General features: G+C 35.4%; 1 protein-coding gene across 1 annotated transcript in view; it reads left to right on the top strand.

Annotated features, from left to right (window-relative positions):
• LOC148951691 (putative cationic amino acid transporter) overlaps nt 1–24,151 on the top strand; it is a gene marked incomplete at its 3' end in the record, with an annotated part of 330,385 nt that overhangs the window by 25,943 nt on the left and 280,291 nt on the right. The window contains exon 2 of the mRNA XM_089091193.1: nt 19,916–20,042. Within this exon, the coding sequence (XP_088947319.1) occupies nt 19,929–20,042 (114 nt within the window). The remainder of the gene's footprint in view (nt 1–19,915; nt 20,043–24,151) is intronic.

Raw genomic sequence — 24,151 nt, forward strand, 5'->3', positions numbered from 1 at the left:
GATAAAGCATTTATTCATTCTGATACTTAGATTTTGTGTATGTTAACCTATCTATCCGAGATATTATGTATGAAAATTCCTTTTCTTATATCTCCAATATTTTAATAGACATTCTAAATATGCTAGCGTACTCTAAAAATAATGAACACGTATTAAGGTAATGCATAATGTATTTTTAATGAAATAGTAACATGTAGAATATTAATACAAAAATATATTATTATACATTATTAATATCATTGAACAACTCTGGACATTTTGGAAATGTTCCATAAAATAGTTCACCTTGTTCTCTCTTGATACTGTAGCTAATGTCTTCTCTTACTTCGTAATCGGTAGAATCATCATTAATCCATTTTGAGTCATACACAATTTTTATTGGGGTGTCATCTACAGGTTCAACATGCGTTTCATCTTTGTTATTAATGGGTTCATCAACTTTATGATCAATTGTAGTAAAAATATTCACCTGCGCATTATTTCCCATCAATTTATCTTTATATTCAACATTATTGTCAATCAATTTATCTTTATATTCATTAGTGATATCGTCTGCCAATGCCCTTTTGTTTTTCTAGCGATATCACTGTCAATTCTCACATTGTGTTTACACAGGTAACAGTTCTGGCATGTAAGCAAGATATGATTTATGATATTAGTGAAACATTTGGCCTTTTTTTCCTCTTCGCTTTCGTTTGAATATTAATACTGGAACGATGGCAATAGGATTTAGCAAGAGGAAACGTGTCACCAGAACCATTAGCTAGAAGATAGCCATCTTCATCAGCTATTATCTTTATGTTGGCATCCTCTTTTAGCACTAACTTCACTGGAGATCTCACTCTTGCATACCCACCATGCGTGATGTTGAATGGTTTCGTTTAGTCCAAAGAAATTTAGGTTTTCGCTGTCATGACAACGCACACATACAATTCCAATAAAATGTCCATTAACGCTTGTTTCATCTCGAGTTCAAATCTCGATCTTTGTCAGCATTCAACGCAACGATAATTTTATCATGTGTACGTACTTTCTCCAAATAACTCATCTTCACTTTTTAAACAAAAATGTGATGCAGATGTTAATCCTTCCAACTTAGAAAAATTACTGATTTAGTAAGTACAATAAACTAGGTAATGTCGATAACCTGTCATAGAGTACCACTGGGAAAGCCGTGTTTTTTCTATGAGCAAGCATAGAGTACGATTGGTACAGCCGCAAGCATTTTTCATCTTATTTTAAGATACTTAAAAAAATTCAGTCCAAAAAAAAGTGCTACTACATACATTAGTTTTTAATAGTAAAAGTCACGACTAACATTTCTTTATCATTCTCTTTTTGCATATTGAAAATATTAAATGTGATTTTTTTATGTTTTAAGTATGTTTAATGACATTCTAAGACATTTAAAATAAAGTTGAAAAAAATTACCATGTTAAAAAAGTTAGAAAAGGTTGAAAATGGGGGGAGGGGCCCAAAAAGTTTGAGAGAGGGGGCCCTTTGGAGCTTGGGGAGAGGGGGTTCTTGGAGGTTGAGGTCCTGGGTGGCTAGGATCATTGGTGGTCGCGGTCCTTGATGGTACAAATCCAGAACCATCTCACTAGTTAATTTCTAAGGATTTCTAAATATTGTTCTGAATTTTTATATTAAAATTCGTTTCTTGGCATCTACATCCTTATTAGTTTCAACTTTTTAGTATACTCCAATGCTAAAGCATATTTTATATCTCCCACTTCCCACATTATATACTTGTCTATTATAGCGACAACAGCAAAGAAGTGAGAGCTAAGTCAAGTCACGTGATCTTTTCTTGGTGCCTAAGGCTCAATTAGTTTCAACTTTTTAGCATACTCTAATGCTAAGGAATATTTTATATTGACAACACTGCTCGATTGATATCAGTGAATTAAACAGAACACAGTCGAGGAGTAAAGCTAAGTCAAGCATTAAGTTCATCTTGGCGCCTATTACTCTATTAGTTTCAACTTTTTAGTATACTCCATTGCTAAGGAATATTAAACATTGCCCCCATCCATCATTATGTTCTTGTATATTATACAGAACACAGGCAAGGAAAGTGACCAGTTTAAGTCACAAAACCTTCTTCTCATCGCTAACCGTTTCCATAGACCGATACTTCTGATTCCATTCTAACATTTATGTCACATTTCATAAGACTTACCAATCCCTAAGACTCGGCTTAATTGATCAACAATTTAACTCTTTACCACTTTCATATGATCAAACTTGAAAATAAAAATAAGAATTTTATTGTCCTCTCTTTCATCCTATTATTAAAAACACAACTTAAAATCTTTCAGTCTTTTAACGCTTTTACCGCTCTTATCCCATTCAAACAAAATAATATTCAAATTATTCCCATCTTGGCTTCATCATTATATTCTTCGTGACGATACTTCTGATTCCATTCTAACATTTATGTTACATATCATAAGACTTACCAACCCCTCAGACTCGACTTAATTGATCAACAATTTTAATCCCTTTACCACTTTCACATGATCAAACTTGAAAATAAAAATAAGAATTTTATCATCCTCTCTTTCATCCTATTATCAAAACCACAAATTAAAATCTTTCAGTCTTTTAACGCTTTTACCGCTTTTATCCCATCCAAATACAATAATATTCATATTATTCCCATCTTGGCTTCATCATTATATTCTTCGTAACGATACAACATAAAACAATTCTGACTGTACCATTCCTTTCCTCGTTCTGAATTTATCAGCAACGCATTCCCAACCTAACCCGTCTTTTTGCGAGCTGATTAGTTTGGGTAATTACCCTTGAAAAACCTGTCTGCATGTTTGGTCGCATTAGTTCCAAAATATAGCGTGTTTGGTGGTATCATAGTTCTAAAATATAGCGTGTTTGGTCGTATTATGCAACCTCCCGTGATATCTATATATAGGTTACTACTTTCGTGGTAATGAATTGTAAGTAAGGAGTGACCCGGGTCAATAGTAACCGAAAATCTAAGAAAATTGAATTTTGATACCAATAGATACATCAAAAGAATCAGTTTTTTTATAATGAGTTCAAGTATATAGGTTTCATCGAGTTTAGTCTTAACCATAAAAGTTACGCACCTGAGAAAATTGCCATATTTTCAAGAAAGGCAAGAAACACCCCCTGAAAGTCATAGAACTTTAATGAAAATCACACCATCAGATTCAGTGCATCAGAGAACCCTACTAAACGATTTTCAAGTCCCTTTCTGCAAAAATGTGGAATTGGTATTTTTTTTTTTTGCCAGAAGAAAGATCACAGATACGTTTTAAAATTTATTTGATTTATTTTTTTTCCAGGGGTGATCAAATTGACCCAGTGGTCCTAGAATATTGTGGGAATGCTCATTCGAATGGAAATTAAAAGTTCTAATGCTCTTTTTAAGTGATTAAAAAACAGAGGGCAACAAGGCCCCCTCCCACGCCCATTTTTTCTCAAAGTCACCCGATTAAAATTTTGAGATAGCCATTTTGTTCAAAAGGGTCGAATAATACAATAACTATGTTCTTGAGGATGAGTTAATCCCCAACAATCCCCGGGGGAAGGTCTGCAAGTTATGATCTTTTTCCAATGTTTACATATAGCATTGGTTATTGCGAAGTATACAGAAGTTTTCAGGGGATATTTTTTATGGAAGTTGGAGGGGAGGGTTGGGGGTTATGTGGCAGAATCTTTACATGAAGGACGTTTTTATGGTGGAAAGGACATTGCTATGAAGGGGGAGCCGGATTTCCCAGCATTTTTAATAAAAATGGATCAGAAATTAAATAAAAAAAACAATTTTTTCAACTGAAAGTACGGAGCAACATCAAAACTTAAAACGAACAGAAATTATTACGTATATGCTCGGGTTTGCCCTCTAGTCATTACCTCTCTCTTTACGCCAAAGTTTCTTTTGTACTTTCATCAGAGCTATTTATTCTAATTAACGGCCTTTTTTAATTAGGGGGCAAACTCCCTAATATACGTAATAAAAATATACGAATATAGAAGTTCGTTATGTAAGTTAATTCGTAAGTTAGTTCAAAGCAAAATTTCGAGAAAGCCATTTAGCAAAAACAAAGTAAAATTAATATGGAAATTAAGTTTTAATTATTCATGTACGGTGAGCAAAAATCAAAGCTGTATTAAATCAAAAACGTTCAGAAATTAAATGTAAAAACAATTTTTTTTACTGAAAGTAAGGAGTGACATTAAAACTTAAAACGAACAGAAATTATTCTGTATATGAAAGGGGCTGTACCCTCGTCACCACCTCACTCTTTACGCTAAAGTTCTTATTGTTTTAAAATAAAGTTGTGAGACAGAATCAAACTTTAGCGTAAAGAGCAAGGCGTAAAGGAGGGTACAGCCCATTTCATAATCAGAGTATTTTCTGTTTGTTTTAAGTTTTAATATCGCTCCTTACTTTCAGTTAAAATAACTTGTTTTTTTTAATTTATTGCAAAAAATATTTAATTTATCTTCTTCCTCAATGAGTGATGACTATTCTGGTAAACGGTGTGATGAAATTCGTATATGTTTTGTGCTGTGGTGCCAGCCTTAGGCGGTTGAGCTCTAAATAACTCCAAGCTGTATAGGTCCTGCTCACTTACTCCAAGTGGTTTGGTCCCACTCTCACAATGCACCCTATATTAGTATTTTCAGCTAAAATCTAAATATTGAAACTCTTCATTTTACAATGTTTTCCTTTTTTATTTATATTTAGTAAAAAAATTTTCTCGCCCTCGATTTAACGGTGCAAAGTTAATATGGCGCTTTGTAAATAATGAGTTTGACTCGCCAAATATAAAGTACATCATATTGGTTTCAGTGGGTGATTAAATTTAAAAAAGAACAAGTTTTTTCGACTGAAAGTAAGGAGCACTATTAAAACTTAAAACGAACAGAATTTTTTACGTATATGAGGGGAGTTACTCCTCCTCAACACATCACGTTTACATGTGCTTGGCGTGTGTTGGATTAAGTTATTGCTTTGAAATGAGTTTATAATGAGATATAAATTCACTGAGTATAACAAGTTTCCTTAATGAGATATAAGTTTCCGAGCTTGTGTATTCACCGCTACGGATCTTTGTTCAGGACAATTTAAATGTTGCTGATTAAGCCATTATTTTACGGAAAAGAGTAGACTATCTTAAGGATTTGGAAACTCTTAAGTCGGAGAAAGCAAAGCTATGGAATTGTGAGAATGAAGATGATCCCCTTGTCAGAAGTGGCAGAAATGCAATTAAAATTTACCTGCAAGATATTGTAGACCTTATGAAGAAATGCGATGCCGATGGGGAAGAGCTCCTATTTTTCGATATCAAAAGGCCAACAGAAGTTCCTGTGATCTCTGCAACAGCGTTTATGCAGGTTACAGCCAAGCTTACGAGCCTTGAGCAATCAATTTCACTAGTTTCTGCCAAGATGGATTCGTAAAATCTGAACTTTACTCAATTACCTGTGATTAGCCAGCCTGCTGCATGTGATACGCATGCTACAATTTTGATCTCCAATCCCCCGTCTGAGCATGGTTACCCACAAAAACAAAAACCAGTAATAGACTCAATTTCTGGTTATCAGCATGCAAGACCAGCGTGCGAGCGAATAAAAAGCGGTGGACGGTGAATAATGAGAAATTTTCAGCTGAGGATTTTTTCTAATCAGCAAAGGAAGCTTTACCTGGTTCTAGTGTGAAAGTTTTATCTAAAAAGCACTCTGGTGTTATTCGAAAAGTCCCGTCTGATTTTGACCTTGAAATGCTACCAAATCAGTTCGGTATAATCGGGTCTAGTCAATTTGGAGTAAGCAAATCGGTTGAGTTTGTATTTGCAGACTGATTTCCAAAGGATCATTTCTGCGAAACGGTGTGACGATTGGGTATGAAAACTTCCGTGTTTATGAGTTCAAGTAATTGCCAAAGTGTTGCTTCAAGTGTCGTTCTCCTGGGCATTTGGAAAGGGCATATACTAGTAGCTCTCCTAAGTGCGCTCGTTGCGCTGGGCCGCATTTATCTACAAACAGCAATCGTTATGCAGAATATCCGAATTTTGCCAATTGTGGAGGATCTCATCCTTCTTACAGCTTACGATGCCCTGTGATTAAGAAGATCACTGATAAGGTCTATTCTCAGAAATAAATCCGGACATAAGTATAGTCTCATTTAATATTAATCGAACGAGAGGCAAGGATTTTTTTATTGATGATCTGTATGTTACTTACGACGTTGTTTGCCTCCAAGATTATTTACTGACTGCCTTTAGCAAAAATTTTCTGAGACGAAGCAGTGATCACGTTGTTTTTTGCGTCCAGTTAAAATTAGGAGTGGCCGCCCTTCTGGTGGTTTAACTTGTGTTTTTAAGAAAAATATTTCTGGTGCGAGTCCTGTGCTTTTCCAATCAGATGACACTTTTCTTGCTGTGCGTCTTGGTAATATTGTATTAATTAATTTGTATCTGCCATATAATGATCGCGCCATTCGTTCACTTCAGAAGTTCTCTTGTGCTTGTAATGGACTTGAAACTTTAATTCAAAAGATATCGGATCATGCGTTGCATTTTGTTATTGCTGGCGATTTTAATACCGATCTGGTTTCTGATTATGTAAGGAATAATCAGCTTCTTGATTCTCTCCCAGCTTATAAAATTGTTCGGAAGTCCAATGATTATACGTATATTCACCATTCAGGTAGTAAATCAGACATTGATCACATTATTTGTTCTGCAGCTCTTGTCTGCTCGCTAGTTACGGTTGATTTTGACGGGCAAGATCTTGATCACCTTCAGCTGTCTTTTTGCTTATTAAAGCCTGCAGTTTGTTCTGGGAGTATATCTCAGAGTCGTGGTGTATTTTCTAAATGGTTTGATAAGCATATTTCGAATAATGCGAATTTTTCTGTTTATCTTACAACATTGGCTTCACTTCTAAGTACGATTTATATCGTACCGTATCAGCTTTTGTAGTGTAGCCACAAATTTATTTATGCTAAATATGAAATAGACCGATATTATCATTCTATCCTCTCCACTATGACAGAAGCTGAAAAAATTTCTCTCCCAGTAAAGCGAATCCGAAAGAATACTTAAAAGCCTCTTTGGTCCCTTGACCTTAACCTTAAGGCCTGTAAAAATAAAGCTAAATTTTGGCTAAGAGTTTGACAGAATGTGGTCGGTCTAGGTCTGGTAATGTTTTTTCCTATAAAACAGAAAACTAAAATAGAATTCAAGAAGTATCTAAAAAGTGTCCGATACCGTGTGCTTGATTTTCCATCTTCGGATAAAGAATGGAGGAAAGTTTTTAATTCAAGTAAAATAGACCATTCTGATGTGAGTAGTGATGCTATTCCACCAAGTTCTTGGCATGCACATCATTCGAAGACATTCTCCGTTTTGAATTATTCTGTTCAAAAAAAGTTTGGCGAAGTGTTTGTTGAAATTGTCCCTAGATTTCTAAGTCAGCGCTTTGTTCTGTCTATATCGCGGTGTGAAGTTTTGAATGCTTTGAATCATCTTAAGTCGAAATCTATTGATGCGGATGGTATCTCTAAAAAGCATCTAACTCCCCAATGTGCTGAACTTGTGTCACATGTTTCAAATGTGCTTGGCGTCTTCTGTCGTCCCGGAAAGCTTTTTGTGTGGTAGAGTGACTTGAATTTTAAAAATAGGTAAAACGCTAACAGCGCTTACTTCTCTTACCGTCCAATTTCTGTTTCTTGCAATATTAGCAAGGTCTTCGAGTATATTCTTTTACCTTGTCTAACTCAAAACATTTTTTTCTTTGGTGAAAATCAACTTGGTTTCAGATCTGGTGTAGGGTGCCAATATGCACATCATGTCCTTTCTTCTATTCTACTTTCTAATTCTTCTATGGGTAAAGGCGCATTTCTCTGTACACCCTTGAACTTTCAAAGGCTTTTGATCCTGTTGTTCATTACCAGCTTTTCTTTTCTTTAGCTTCTTCTAGTGTGAATTTTTCGGTTATTTATCTTTTACGGTTTTCGTATTCTAATTCTTACCTCCGCCGGAAATCTTCTCCAGAAACAACTTTTAAAGTCCTTTGAGGCGTAAGACAGGGATGTGTTTTATCACCAACCCTTTTCAAAATTTTCATTTCTACTGTTCTGGAAAACATATCAGGCACTTATTTTTCGGGTTTTACTGATATTTCTTACATTGCCTATGTTGATGACATTCTGTTGATTAGTCATACTAAATCTGCTCTTTCTGCGATTGTTTCTTTAGTTTCTCAGTCTTTCCTAAATATTGATCTATCCCTGAATCTTGACAAGTGTGAATTCTTATCTTATAATCTGTCTTCATCTACTCCTCTGGTATGTAGTGAATTTTCTGTACTTTCTCTCTCTTCCTTTCGGTGGCTTGGTATTACTGTTTCTAATTCTCTAGCTCTTTTCCGGAAACATATTTTTGCTAGTTCAGTAAGAAAAATTTAGTTCAGTTATTGAAAAATTTTAGCAAACCGTAGAAAATATAACAGAAGAGCGCTTGGGCGCTTATTCTCTTTTTCTGATCATACTGTACTTTATTTTACGGGTAGTCATTCTGTTCTTAAGTTAAAGGATTTGAAAAAGATTAAAGTTGCCTATTTCATATTTTGAAAATTTCTTCTTTCTCTTCCGCCATGGACTAGAAAATCGGTATCTAGTTAAAATTTTTTATGTTACGGATGTAACTCAAAAGCTCGGTGACCTACTCAAAAAGCTTTCTGCAGATACATTTTGTTATATTGACCCTGACCATGGTCTTTTACAGTTTTTTCTTAGTAAAAATTAATTGCTAGTGTTTGTTGATGTTCTTTTTTGTTTTTCTTTTTTTTTCTTTTTTATTATTATGTTTTTACTCCACTTGTAACACTCTTATATTTGTGGGTAATAAATAGTTGAATTGAATTTAATCATTCTTTACTTTAAGGTTTTTTTTATTTCTTTAAAAAAAAAAGCTTCTTATTGTTCTATTTAAAAGAATATTATGTTTCAGGATGGACAGAATTTAAACTTTAGAGAAAAAAGCGAGTTGTTGAGAAGGAACAGCCCCCTCATATAGGCAATAATTAATTTTCGTTTTATTTTTTAATGGTGCTACTTACTTTCAGTTGAAAAAACTTGTTTTTTTACTTAATTTCTGATCGTTTTTTTAAATAATGCCAGGAAATCTGGCTGGTTACCAGATTTATTTTGTTTGCTCTAGTTTTCAATTACATGCTCATTTGGGTGTGTTCATTTCTTGCGGCTCTTCACTTCGCTTCGGGAGGCCACCCCCCGAGAGTATACTACTTTGCCGATAACACAAAATAGGTTAGAACAGTTAGAAATGTTTTTTTTTTAATCTTGAAGAAATTTTTGATCGTGAGATAAGTAATGAAGCAGATTATTCTTTGCTTGGTAAAAGTTATTTTGCATGAAGTAAACATAATCAAATATTAAATATGGCCCAAAGATGTTCCGAGTCTCAGCTTAATGTAATTCAGCTTAACTGTCAAGGATTATGTTCGTCGCTGACAGATATAATGGTAATGTGCCGTCAAAGTCAGCCTGATGTTATTTGACTATGCAAGACGTTCCTGGCTACTAAAACGGATAGCCTTTTGGAATTTTATGCATAGAAAAGATACTAGACGAGGAGGATTGACAATCTGTACAAAGAGCAAATATCCAGTTTTTGCAAAAAGCCAGCTGACTTGAAACATAGAAGGTGCTTTTGAATAGGATTTTATCGAAATGTCTCTCCCTTCGCAAAGAAAGGTTATCATTGGAGAAATTTACCGATCCCCATTGGGTTCTGTTTCTTCTTTTATGGATGTACTATCGGCAACATTTCAGCAGCTAGTAAAACAGAATCACAATGTTATCATTATGGGCGATTTTAATTTCAACCTGGGCCATTCTCTTACTAATAACACCAAAGACCTTCTCACGCTCATGTCTGGATCTATCATTTTTTTTTCAATCCCTATTCCAACAAGAGCTACTCAACATACTCAATCTTTAATAGACAATATTTTCTCAAATTTATCTCCACTCTCAACTTCAGTCATCGTCAGTGATATGTCGGATCATTTTCCCCTTCTGCATCGTTTTCAAGACATCAAAGGCAGCAAGGTCATTTTCGAAAATTAGAGACAAAGGGCCAATTTTTGACCTAGGCGAAGAAAATCTAAGTTCACTAAATGATTAACTTGAGAAAGCGAAATAAGTTAGTGTTATGGGAAAAGAAGATGTGAATAAAGGTTTCAAAGAATTGCATAATATATTTACAACTCTATACAAGAAGCATTGTTTTAAAGAAAAACCAGCTAAGTGTGGAAGAAAAAGCGCACCAATAAACCCGTGAGTTACTGAAAGTTTACTGAGATGTATCAAGAACAAGCAAAATCTATGCATCCATTACCGTAACTTGCCGAGTATAGCTAGCCTGAAAATCTATGGATCTTACAAGAAAAAAAGTTGAAAGTGGTAAGGATGGAAGGGAAGTGTGGAAGACCACCAATACAGTGCTACAACCCAACGACCCGAAACCTGAACTACCAACAAAGTTTACTGTTGATAGAAAAACCCTGACTGAACCACCGGAAGTTGCAAAAGCACTTTGTACCTTTTTTAGCAGTATTGGAGAGAAAACATCGAAAACTGCAGCAATCCCAGCCATATCCTGAAGGATTTCCTGGGCCTAGCGTGTGTCAAATCAATGGCAGTCCTTCCTGTAACTTCTATAGAGGTCTCAAAAATAATTAAAACTTGGAAAGGTAAATCTACATCTGGTTATGACCGTATTCACACGCAAGTGTCGAAAGCAGTGTTTCCATCCGTGATAAAACCGTTAACAAACTTGATAAGCCTCTCTTTAGAGTTTGGGATTCAATTCAATTCAATTCAATTTATTGTAATAAAAAAAAGGTGAAACCTAACACCAATAATAATATGGATCCTGGAAGCGAAATTGTTGAGGACCATAACAACAAAAAATTGAAAATGAACAAGAGAGAAAAAAAAAGAAAAAACAGAAAAAAGAGTAAACATGGGTAAATTAAAGCAAATTGATTAAAAATTTAGAGATTTATAATATCAAAGTTTAGTAACATTGTTATACAGCGTGCGAAAACTTGTGGATAGCTCAATACTAGGGGGTATCATATTCCATTGAAGTATAGATTTATAAATGGGAGATCGCTGGGCGGAGCTAGAGACACACTTCGGGAGAATAAAGGAACGGTTGGATGAACGGAGACACAGGCCTTCAGAATTATTGCAATTAAAATAAGATAATAATCGGGGAGGAATGTTTTTATGGTAAGCGGAGTATGCAAGGGATAAATTTAATTTTTTAACGATTTGTTCAAAAGGAGTAATACCAAAATCGGAGAACAAGTCCTGGGTGGGATATAGTTGGGGCAGCCGAAAAACTGCTTTGATGGCACGGTTTTGGGTCGTTTTTAATTTATTGGTAACTGAAGGATATGTGTTGCCCCAAACAGATCCGCAGTATGCGATATATGGGTAAATAAAAGAGTAATAAAGAGTGACAAGGATATCAGAGGGAAGAAAATTATTCACACGATTAATCATACCTACCTGTCGCAAGATTATAGCTCTGATGCAGGATACATGAGTTGCAAATGATAGGGAGGAGTCTATGTGGACACCAAGAAACTTGGCAACTTCGACTTGCGGGAGCAGATTGGTGGAATATTTTAGGCCAAGTGTTTGCTGAGGTTCATTTTTTTTGTAAGGGGTTCGAAATAATACAACTTGACTTTTCTTGCTGTTAATGGTCGTGCAGTTGACTAGAGACCATTCCTGTACTCTATTCAGAAGAATTTGAGCAGAGGTGACGACGGATGGTAAATTAGGGTCGGTGATGAAAAAGTTGGTATCGTCAGCAAAAAGTACTGGGTGCACTGATGGACCCAGGACTGTAACAAAATCATTAATATAAAGGAGAAAAAGTATTGAACCAAGAACAGAGCCCTGCGGGACGCCCCTCCGGACAGGTAGGGGATGCGAGGTCATTCCGCCCAGACTCACACTCTGTACTCTACCAGAGAGATAGGAGCCGAACCATGAGAAAGGAATTCCACGAATCCCTATGTTCTTGAGTTTATTTAATAAAACACTGCGATCAACCATGTCAAAGGCCTTAGAAAAATCCAGAAATAAGCCGATTACAGTATTTTTAAGGTCAAGTTGGGAACAGATAAACTTTGTGGCGTCGATTAGTGCATGAGCAGTTGAAAATTTGGAACGGGAACCATATTGATCAGAAGATATCAACGAATCTGAAGGATTAATCCCAAATAAAAGGAAGAAAGACGTCGGAAGATAATTCTCTCGAGCACTTTGGATACAACTGGGAGAAGTGAGATTGGACGATAACTACTTATCTCAGACGGATCGCCTTTTTTATGAATCGGGATAACAGTTGCTGATTTGAATATTTCTGGGAAGACTCCATTGATCATAGACAGGTTTAGATAAGATAAGATAAGATAAGTTTTATTCTTCATTAAATACACATACAATATTAGATGTTATAAATCCCTCAAAGGCTCATTGGCCTGTACAAAGAGGGAAGACATATGAATTACATACTCAAGGATAAAAAACAAAAGAAAATTTAAAATGATCACTTACTCACATATGAAGGAGAAGAAAAGAAAATATAAATAAAATAGAAACTATAGAAAAAATTATAATAAATAAACTAAATTAATTAATTATATTAAATAGACTCAAAAAAAAAAAAAAAAAAAAAAAAAAAAAAAAAAAAAAAAAACTGTAAGCGAATTCCTGTCGTCGAAACAGACTGTAATTATTAGACTGTAATAAAATGGTGCGAAAGCAATAAAATTTAACCTATCTTCATGAATGCTACTCCTTAGTGAACTATACAAGTTTCACCAATAAAAAATGATAATCATACCTGAGGCCTGGGAGTCATAGCGCAGAGAAAACCACCATAAAACAAACTAACCATTCAGGGGACATCAACCCCACAAAAAAAAAAAAAAAAAAAAATTATTCAGTTTGATTCTTAACTAAATGGTGCTTAAGAATCCTCTTGAAAGTGCCAAACGAGTGACATTTCTGTACTGAAAAAGGCAGGGAGTTCCAAAACTGATGACAAGCAATGAGAGGAGAGAAATCAGACCGCACAGTGGGAGGCGGAGGACTGCAGATATTATGTGACGAACGAAGGTTATATGGAGCTGAATTAGAAATAAACTGAGGAGTTTTTCGAGGAGATTTTGGAAGATTGCCATGAAGCTGATGAAAAACAAAAGAAGCACAAGAAAGAATGTAGATAGACTGTATATTTAGACGGGGTGTTGGTGAATAACGGTTGGTGTCAATAACCAGACGCCTTTTTTTATCATACTTGACAGAAAGCGACTGCAGTGTAGAAGGAAAAGTAGACATCCATACTATGGGGCAATAAGAGACATATGACTGGACAAGGACGAAAAAAAGAAGCTTCAGAATAGATCCAGGAAAGGTGTGTTTGAGTTTTCGAATGACACCCAAACTTCGTGAGACCTTAACCCTAATCATGGCTATATGGTTTCTAAACGAAAGATTCTCATCAAGCAGGATACCAAGAAATCGGACCAACCGATTCTTTGGTCTACACAAGAAGCCTTGTGACACCTGAAGCTGTGTCAGTTGAGGGAAACCTACACCAATTCGAGAAAAAATAAGAAAATGTGACTTGGTAACATTCAAGGCCAAGTAATTCGCCTCAAACTATGAAACTACTCTCTCAAATATTGCCACCAGATTAGACCTGACATCAAATTCCATCCTCCCTAGAGTCCCAAAAGTGCTGTCGTCAGCAAAAGCAACGAGGCAATCTTCATTAGAAGTAGCATTGGGACACGAAGGATCATCCGAATGACACAGATTGCAGCATACCAGAGGACTGGTGTTCTTGACTGCTGAAATCAGATCATTGACATAAATCAGAAATAAAACCGGGCCAAGAACAGATCCCTGGGGTACACCATATTCTACTTCAGAAGGGCTTCGGAAAAGCGGATCAATTGAAATAAGTCTACCAGAAAGATATGATTCAAACCAAGAAAAAACATTTGATCTTATACCAATATGCGATAATTTCCAAAGAAGAATCTGATGAGTCAAAGAATCAAAAGCTTTACGAACATCCAAAAATATAGCTGCCGGGATAAGACCAAAATCTATTGCCGAATGAATGAAATTCAAGACAGATGCGCAAGCATGCTCTGTAGAGTGATTCGCTCGGAATCCAAACTGGAAATCATGGAAAAAATTTTTGACATCCAGAAAACTAAGAAGCCTGGATAGCATAGCCTTCTCAAAAATTTTGCTGAAAACAGATAGAAGAGAAATCGGCCTATAATTAGCAGGATCACTCCCGGACCCACCTTTATACAGCACTATAACCTTAGCTCGCTTGAGTGATTCAGGGAAAATTCCATTCTCGAAAGACAGATTGACAAGCTTAGTCAATGGTGACAGAATAGCGGGAAGAACGGCACTGATAACCCTTGTAGGAATTCTGTCTGGCCCTGAAGACGATGAACCTTTAAGTGCATTTACGATCCGAGCTACCTCAAACTCAGAAACAGGGTTCAAAACCATTGACTTTAAACATAAGGGTCCAAAAAAGGCTCTGAAATCACAACAAGGAGCTGTAGAGCTCACAGATGAAGTAGTCGCTTGTCCTAAATGCTCAAAATAAGAAAAAATCTCTATCTGTAAAATTTATTATACTTGAAACAGCTTGCACTACACAAAAATCGGTGTTTGTTATGCAGGCGACAGGAGTGGAGGTTTAAGTACAGAATTAATAATTTTCCATGTCTTCCCAACATCCTTTCCACACTCAGAAAATTTTCTGTGATAATACTGAGACTTGGCCTTCCGACACAGAGAATTAAATATATTCCTATAGGCCTTGAACCGCAGATGATGAGAAGCAGATGACGAAGCCTTATATAGTTTCCACAGATAATTTTTCCTTTTCCAGCTTTTATGGAGACCTGGAGTCATCCACGGATTCAGCAGTACTATCCTTTTCGAGGTATGAGGCTTTGGATTCTGGTGGCAAACTTCTAGGATACCTTCTTTTACTGAATCATAAAATGCTATATAAACAATTTGTTCACAAACATAGGAAGATGCAGTTCGAAGAAGCTTATTACTTATCCCAAGGAAGTCATGTGTACTACTATTAGAGAGAGATTCGATAACTTGAAGCACCTCATTACTATCAGTTGGAGAGAAAAAACATGGATCTTTGATTCTTGCTAGGGTGTACTGACTCGGAGGGGGAACAGGAGTTAGCATTTGGAATATTGGTGAAATAATCATTAAAAGCCTCCTGTACTGAAATTGGGTCAATTAATCTGCCACTGATGTCCTTAAGGTTAATAGGTATAGATCTTGAATTTTTTTTTTTTTAAGAATTTCATTTATTGTTGACCAAATATTTTGCAAGTTCCCTTTGCAGTGTAAAGAGTTGTAAATATATTATGCAATTCTTCGAAACCTTTATACACATCTTCTTTTCTAATATCACTAACTTATGTCGTTTTCTCCAGTTAATCATTTAGTGAACTTAAATTTTCTTCGATTAGGTTAAAAATTGGCCCTTTGTCTCAAATTTTCAAAAATGACCTTGCTGCCTTTGATGTCTGGAAAACGGTGCAGAGGGAGAAATGATCCAACATATCACTAACGATGACTGAAGTTGAGAGTGGAGATAAATTCGAGAAAATATTGTCTATTAAAGATTGAGTATGTTGTGCAACTCTTGTCGGAATAGCGATTGAAAAATAAATTGTAGATCCAGACATGAGCGTGAGAAGGTGTTATTAGTAAGAGGATGGCCCAGGTTGAAATTAAATCGTCCATAATGATAACATCGTGATTCTGTTTTACTAGCTGCTGAAATTTTGCCGATAGTACATCCATAAAAGAAGAAACAGAACCCGATGGGGATCGGTAAATTTCGTCAATGATAACCTTTCTTTGCGAAGGGAGAGACATTTCGATAAAATCATATTCAACTGCACCCTCTATGTTCCAAGTCACCTGGCTTTTTCAAAAACTGGATATTTGCTCTTTGTACAGATTGTAAATCCTACTCTTATAGTATCTCTTCTATGCATAAGATTCCAAAAGGCTATCCGTTTTACTGGCCAGGAACGTCTCGCATAGTCCAATAACATCAATATGACTTTGACGGCACATTACCATTATATATGTCAGGAACGAACATAATCCTTGACAGTTGACAGCTGAATTACATTAAGCTGAGACTCGGAACATCTTTGGGCCATATTTAATATTTGATTATATTTACTTCGAGCAATATAACTTTTACCAAGTAAAGAATAGTCTGCTTCATTACCTATCTCACGATCAAACTTTTCTTCAAAATTCAAAAAAAATTTCTAACTGTTCTACCCTATTTAGTGTTATCGGGCAAAGTTGTGTACTCTGTGGGGGGTGGCCTACCGAAGCGAAGCGAAGAGCCGATAGAAATGAGCATAACCGACTGAACATGTAATTGCAAACTAGAGCAAACAAAATAAATCTGGTAACCAGCCAGATTTCCTGGCATTATTTAAAAAAGCGATGAGAAATTCAATAAAAAAACAAGTTTTTTCAACCGAAAGTAAGTAGCACCATTAAAAAATAAAACTAAAATTAATTATTGCCTATATGAGGGGGGCTGTTCCTTCTCAACAACTCGCTCTTTTCTCTAAAGTTTAAATTCTGTCCATCCTGAAACATAATATTCTTTTAATTAGAACAATAAGGAGCTTTTTTTGAAAGAAATAAAAACCCCTTAGAGTGAAGAATGATTAAATTCAATTCAACCATTTATTACCCGCAAAAACGAGAGTGTTAAAAGTGGAGTAAAAACATAATAATAAAAAAGAAAAAAAAGAAAAAAAAGAACATCAACAAACACTAGCAATTAATTTTTACTAAGAATAAACTGTAAAAGACCATGGTCAGGGTAAATATTACAAAATGTATCTGCGGAAAGCTTTTTGAGTAGGTCACCGAGCTTTTGAGTTACATCCATAACATAGAAGTTTTTAACTGGATACCGATTTCTAGTCCATGGCGGCAGAGAAAGAAGAAATTTTCAAAATATGAAATAGGCAACTATAATCTTTTTCAAATCCTTTAGCTTAAGAATAGAATGACTACCCGAAAAATAAAGTTCAGCATGATCAGAAAAAGAGAATAAGCGCCCAAGCGCTCTTCTGTTATATTTTCTACGATTTGCTAAAATTTTTGAATAACTGAACTTAATTTTTTTTACTGAACTAGCAAAAATATGTTTACGAGAAAGAGCTAGAGAATTAGAAACAGTAATACCAAGCCACCGAAAGTAAGAGAGAGAAAGTACAGAAAATTCACTACATACCAGACGAGTAGACAAAGACAGATTATAAGATAAGAATTCACACTTGTCAAGATTCAGGGATAGATCAATATTTAGGAAAGACTGAGAAACTAAAGAAACCATCGCAGAAAGAGCAGATTAAGTATGACTAATCAACAGAATGTCATCAGCATAGACAATTTAAGAAATATCAGTAGAACCATAAAAATAAGTGCCTGAGATGTTTTCCAGAACAGTAGAAATAAAAATTTTGAAAAGGGTTGGTGATAAAACACATCCCTGTCTTACGGCTCAAAAGACTTTAATAGTTGTTTCAGGAGAAAATTTCCGGTGGAGGTGCGAATTAGAATACGAAAACCGTATAAGGTAAATAACCGAAAAATTCACACCAGAAGAAGCCAAAGAAAAGAAAAGCTGGTTATGAACAACAGGATCAAAAGCCTTTGAAAGTTCAAGAGTACAGAGATATGCCCCTTTACTGGGACAGAAATTTTATCAGCTTCTTTCATAGCGGAGAGGATAGAATGATAATATCGGTCTATTTCATATTTAGCATAAATAAAATTCTGGCTACCCTACAAATGCTGATACGGAATATAAATCGTACTTAGAACTGAAGCCAATGTTGTAAGATAAACAGAAAAATTCGTATTATTCGAATCAGGCTTATAAAACCATTTAGAACGTACACCACGACTCTGAGATATACTCCCAGAGCAAACTGCAGGTTTTGAAAAGCAAAACGACAGCTGAAGGTGATCAAGATATTGCTCGTCAAAATCAACCGTAACTGGCGAGCAGATGAGAGCTGCAGAACAAATAATGTGATCAATGTCTGATTTACTATCTAAATGGTGAATATACGTATAATCGTGGGACTTCCGAGAAACTTTAAGCCGGGAGAGAATCAAGAAGCTGATTATTCCTTACATTATCAGAAACCAGATCGGTATTAAAATCACCAGCAATAACAAATGTAGCCCATGATCTGATGTCTTTTGAATTAAAGTTTCAAGTCCATTACAAGCACAAGAGAACTTCTGAAGTGAACGAATGGCGCGATCATTATATGGCAGATACAAATTAATTAATACAATATCACCAAGACGCACAGCAAGAAAAGTGTCATCTGATTGGAAAAGCACGGGACTCGCCCCAGAAATATTTTTCTTAAAAACACAAGTTAAACCGCCAGAAGGGCGGCCACTCCTAATTTTAGCTGGAAGCACAAAAACAACGTGATCACCGCTTCGTATCAGAAATTTTTTGCTAATGGCAGTCAGTAAGTAATCTTGGAGGCAAACACCGTCGTAAGTAACATACAGATCATCAATAAAAAAGTCCATTCCTCTCGTTCGATTAATATTAAATGAGACTATGCTTATGTCCGGATTTATTTCTGAGACTAGACCTTATCAGTGATCTTCTTAATCACAGGGCATCGTAAGCTGTAAGAAGGATGAGATCCTCCACAATTGGCACATTTCGGAGATTCTGCACAACGATCGCTGTTCGTAGATAAATGCAATTTTCATTAGGAACCTATTTAGCTCTGTTTGACAATTTCTTGAGTTTTAATTTAAACCTCTGTGAGGCGTACCATGTGGCACACTTAAGTGGTACCGTGAGACCATATTCTATCTTACTTCTGTAAGCAGCGTTAATTAGTAGAGTTAATTAAGCAGAGTTAATTGCATTATTAAAAATTAAATTAGCTAAACCGAGGAAAAAATAAAGAGATTTGCTGCATTATTTTATTTTAACAGGAGAATCATCACTGCCTGTCCATCACAATCAAAAAGGACTTAAATTGAATAGAGTTAAGATGTTTTAAAGACCATTCATAAGTATTCTAGGTAGATTGAATACGTTAACGACGCATATACGATAGGTTTTCAAAGGGAAAGAATAAATGCCATAGAAAGCAAATCGAGGTGAATAGTCGAGCAGTTAAGTCTTTAATTTGTCAATTAAAAATGAAATTAAACACACTTGAGATTTTTCTTTGTTAGAACTCTGCGAAAGTACGAAATAGCTAAGATGTCTAAGCAGTAACACAGTGCCAAGTTTCAAAAGCTAAAGGAATAGTAGCCATTCCCAGTCATGATGAAAATTAATTTTATGCTAAAATATCAGTTTTTTTTTGACAAATATAACATTTCTACTAACTGTGAATAGAAGAAAACTGACTTCCGATTTAGAATCATAATACATTGTTGAAAATGATCAAGTGATTGGAAAATACAACCCCCTATCCCCTTAAAATCATGTCTAGCAATATTTATGCTGCTAACACGCAAAAGACTTAATTTTTGAATTTTAATCACTTGTTTCATTGACAAAAGTAAGTTGGATTCTACTACCTTAAGAAAAGATCTTTAGATATACAAGAAAATTGACTTTCAGATGGTAGGTTGTTCATTCATGTTTGGTATACAATTTTTTTTAAGATCAGTGAAATTGATTATTGGTTTATTTTTCAGATCCATTTTTAATATGGAAAAGTTTCTAAATGGTGGCAAAATCGTTTTGTCGAAACTAGTTCGGACAAGAGACATTATTACTGTCCAGGAAGATATTCTAGTTCAAAGTAATGTTGGAAAACTAGAGGTAAGAGTGATTATAATCTAAATAAAGGAAACAATTGTAAAACAAAGTTCATGCCTGAAACCAGAATTTAAACGATATTACAAATATTTGAAAGTTAAACATATTTGAATTTTAAGTAGTAACTTTAAGCATAAAGTCTTTATCCGTACTGGTGACAAAAATCACAGCAAACTCTCCACTCACAGGGCCTCATAAATAAAAATCCTCAGAAATCTCCGTGACGAAACTCCTCATCACAGAACTCACATGTCTGAATTATAGTGAGTTGTTTTTTGGTTCCAGAGGTATTGTAATTCTGGTATGTTGTATAGGTAAAAAACCGTTTTGAGGGATGTGAGTAGTGTGCTATTAATGCCTCCGAGTTCTATGTACCCCCTCCAAATCTCGATACATTAGTTCTTATAAGCTATTAGGTGGTGCCTGCAGCCATCCTATGACAGCCTCCCTGAGGTCCCTTTGTACACACGTAGTATTGTTTACATATAGAAATTCAAACGACCTTGTCTATGACATCTGATATTTATTTTTGTGAATTTAAATGAGGGTGATGTTCTTTTGAGGGTCAACGACAGCTGTTTTGTTAGAGCTTACACAAGATGTGTTTTGGTCTACTTACCTCAGTATTGAAAAAGGGTTAAGAGTGCCAACATCGTGAATATTGAATTTTGTTCTTAGAAAGCATATATTTAGTATTAGATATGAGTGTTTTTACTCTGCTGGAAGTTGAAGGTGCTAGAAGTAGTGAAATAAAACCAAGAGTACCCAATGTTGCAGTAAAAGTTACAATGGGCTATTGTCTAACCCTTGATTGGGATGGGTTGTTTGCAAAATATGTAATATCATTGAGAGCAATTTCAAATTGGTGTGAGTCTGTTGAGTTTTGAATTAAAATCAAGTTACCATCAAGCCATTTTCCAATTGGAGACAAAGCCAAGACATGTAATCTGTGTGGGAGGCAAAGCTGGCATATGCCTTTTTCAGGATCGTATAAAAATGATGTCATTTTCAGTTAATTTTAGATATTGTCTATTAATTATCCATCAATCCTAGGGTAGAATTAAGGTAGATAGCCAAAGAGCTATAGGATGATCGAGATTTTTTGTTTGACACATGACGGTCAATGTCAACTTGACTTGCTTGCAAAACGGGAGACTGAATATACCGGATTCACAAGCGAACAAGTTTTTAAAGCCTAATAGGCTTGCCGCTTAGAGGCTCAGCCAGAATAAAATGCTTTAGGATTAACAAATGACAGACAAGTCCCCTGGCCTTGCAGGGGTACGGGGAGACCTATATTTATCAAGGGTTTTGGTAAACGGTAAGGGCAAACGGCGAGAGTAGCTATGCCTCTAAAATTGGACAAATACTTGTGTCTTAGCTCTGGAAAAGGAATACCCGCCTAGAGTCTTATGGATATTTACAAAGTTTTAGAATTAACACATGACCGTTTAGTCGCCTGGAATCTCAAGCAAACAAGCGTCCAGTCCAAAGCCTAACAGGGCTCTGCCTGGATTTTTTAGCCAGGCTTAGCACCAAATTCAAGCTTTCCAAGTGTTTCCAAATGTTTGGTAAACAGATTGGGCAAATAGCGGGAGTGGCTATGACTCTCAAATTGCACAAATACTTAAGTTTTAACCTTTAAAGAGGAACGCCCATGTAGAGTCTTAGGCAGCTGGACAAAATCTTAAAATTGACACATGATCGTTAAATCACTATGCTAGCAAATAAGCGTTCAGTCCAAAGGTTAACAGGGCTTTCCCACATGCATAGAATTTCGGGCCAGGATTATATTCATAAAATCATAACTCTGACCGTTGCACTAACAAAAAATTTATAAAATGTGGGGTTGACCGAAATGTCCCCTGAACTAGCAAGCCGACAAGCGTCCATAGCCTAATAGGGGTCCCCACCTGCATTGAGCGTCAGGTGAGTGAACTAATTCACAAGTTCACACAAATGTGCTAACAAAAAATTAATTGAATTTTGGCTAACCAACAAGTTGCCTGGAATTGACTAAAAACGGAACTGACTACAAAATGAAATTGACATACACGTAGACTACAAATGTACTAAATGTATTGGTGAAAAATATTGAAGACAATGCGCTGAATCAATTATTTGAAAAAGCATGAGATTGATACTATTTTGCATTTGAAAATTACATGTCTCGAAATAAAAAAAATGGTTTTCTTGTTGGATATTTTACTACGTTACCATTGGTCTCTTTAAGGAACCAATAGGAAACAAGAGGATACTCGAGGAAGAAAGATTTTTTATTTTTTAGCATGGCTACTTAAGTTTATAATCACTAGTGATAGTCTCAGAATCAAAAATTGATTGATTGAGAAACAAAACATCATGCGGATTCTTGTGACTTAGGAAAATCCTTGAAGGTCAGTAATTTTTCTCAAAAGTTATCAGTTCTAAAGAACGCCTTAAATTATCTAAAAAGAAATTCTCTAAAAGAACGCTTGACGATATCATAAGAGATGAGTCTCAATCTTTGGATTCTTGTATAATGATTTTATGTAACGGACAATACGCATTTATTCAGTTTATCGACATATTAATCGAAACGAAACAAAATGTTACTCTGGATTTGCTTTTGAACACGATATAGACATTCAAGTTTTATACTATGTTCATAACAGACTCTATCCAAACGATTTTTTCAGTCTCTGTTTTTCATGAATACAACAAACAAGTCTACAATTTAAAAAAATCCAATCCCAACTGATTAGATTGATTTGAAATTTCACGTCACTCGATCACTCCTTACCCCTCTCTCTCCCTAGAATTAAAAAGAACATTCCCTTTTTTCCATCGCAAGTTAGTTTTTATTTTGGTAGTGAGAGAGTCAACAGTGAAAACGTGTTCTACACATGTCCAGTATGTTTCATACATTGGGTAGCTGGTCATCCTGTGAAAACTGCCCTATTGTTGATGACTATGACGGAGAGTATATATCATGGAATCCATTTAAATCGCATAGAGGATATGCAGTAAAAATAAAAGCCTAATTCCTGTCTTGAAGAGGTTTGTGAATATCACACTAGAGGTTTCCTAAGCTCCAATTGTAACTACGATAAAAGTGGTCAATGGGAAAACACTTACCCGGATATGGTTGGAGTAAACTCTAAACTTCATATCAGTTTATTTGTAAGAGACAGGTATCGTTTTTGTCTTGCACTGTTTGGGGAGGAAGAACAGTACCTTCCATAATTTGAAAGATTGTTGCCAATACTCACCAATGTTCCATTTTTCTAGCCACTGATTTTTCTAAACAAATTGTGTAGCACAAAATTTTTATAGGATAACCCCTCGGCAGCGCTTGGTTTTTAAGTATTAGATTTTTTACTGTCCTATACAAATCTATAAATATGGAAGTCAAATCTAAGAAATAATTTTCACTGGAATAAATTTGAAAATGAACGTTGTCAGAGGGTGGTTCTTGTAGGTAGAATAGTTATAGTAACCATGTTTCACACTCACATCAAAATTTTCTGCATTGAAAAGATGCAACGATGAGGTGACTTAAGGATAAGACTCTTTGTGTGGTAAAAATATAATTTTTTTTATATGAAAAGAACTCTTTTTTCGAACTAAAAATTGTTTCTCTTCGTTTCTTTTTCTTCTTTGACCAAGAGTAATGTCTTTCGTTTCTGACCTGAGATGTTTGATTGACCTTTTTAAACTTTTTCCGCTTTGTCATGATTTCAATCGCTCTTTGAGGGATTTTGCGCTAAACCTGAGTTTTTCTGACACACTTTCTGTAAAATACCTTCCAGAGCCCCAATCGTGTAGTGTAGAGGATGCAGAATCTGCTTCAATCAGAGCAATATATTTCTTAGCCAGAGGTAGTGAAGAGCGAAACGACTTAGCAGACCAATTGCCAAGACCGTATCCCGACATTGACGATCGACCTTTTTATTAGTCCATTCATGACTAAATTGTCGGTGTCTAAAAGAAGTTACATAGAAATCAACATCAGGACAAACAAATGCATTTTTTCTATTAACCATATTGAATGGGTCGAAAATAATGTGTAATCACAGCCAAACCTTTTGCTATTGCTAAAGGATAGCTTAATTCACTTTTTAATGCTAACT

Source organism: Artemia sp. Qi Xiang Cuo, chromosome 6, assembly GCF_049724085.1.
Source record: "Artemia sp. Qi Xiang Cuo chromosome 6, ASM4972408v1, whole genome shotgun sequence".
Classification (NCBI taxonomy): domain Eukaryota; kingdom Metazoa; phylum Arthropoda; class Branchiopoda; order Anostraca; family Artemiidae; genus Artemia; species Artemia sp. Qi Xiang Cuo.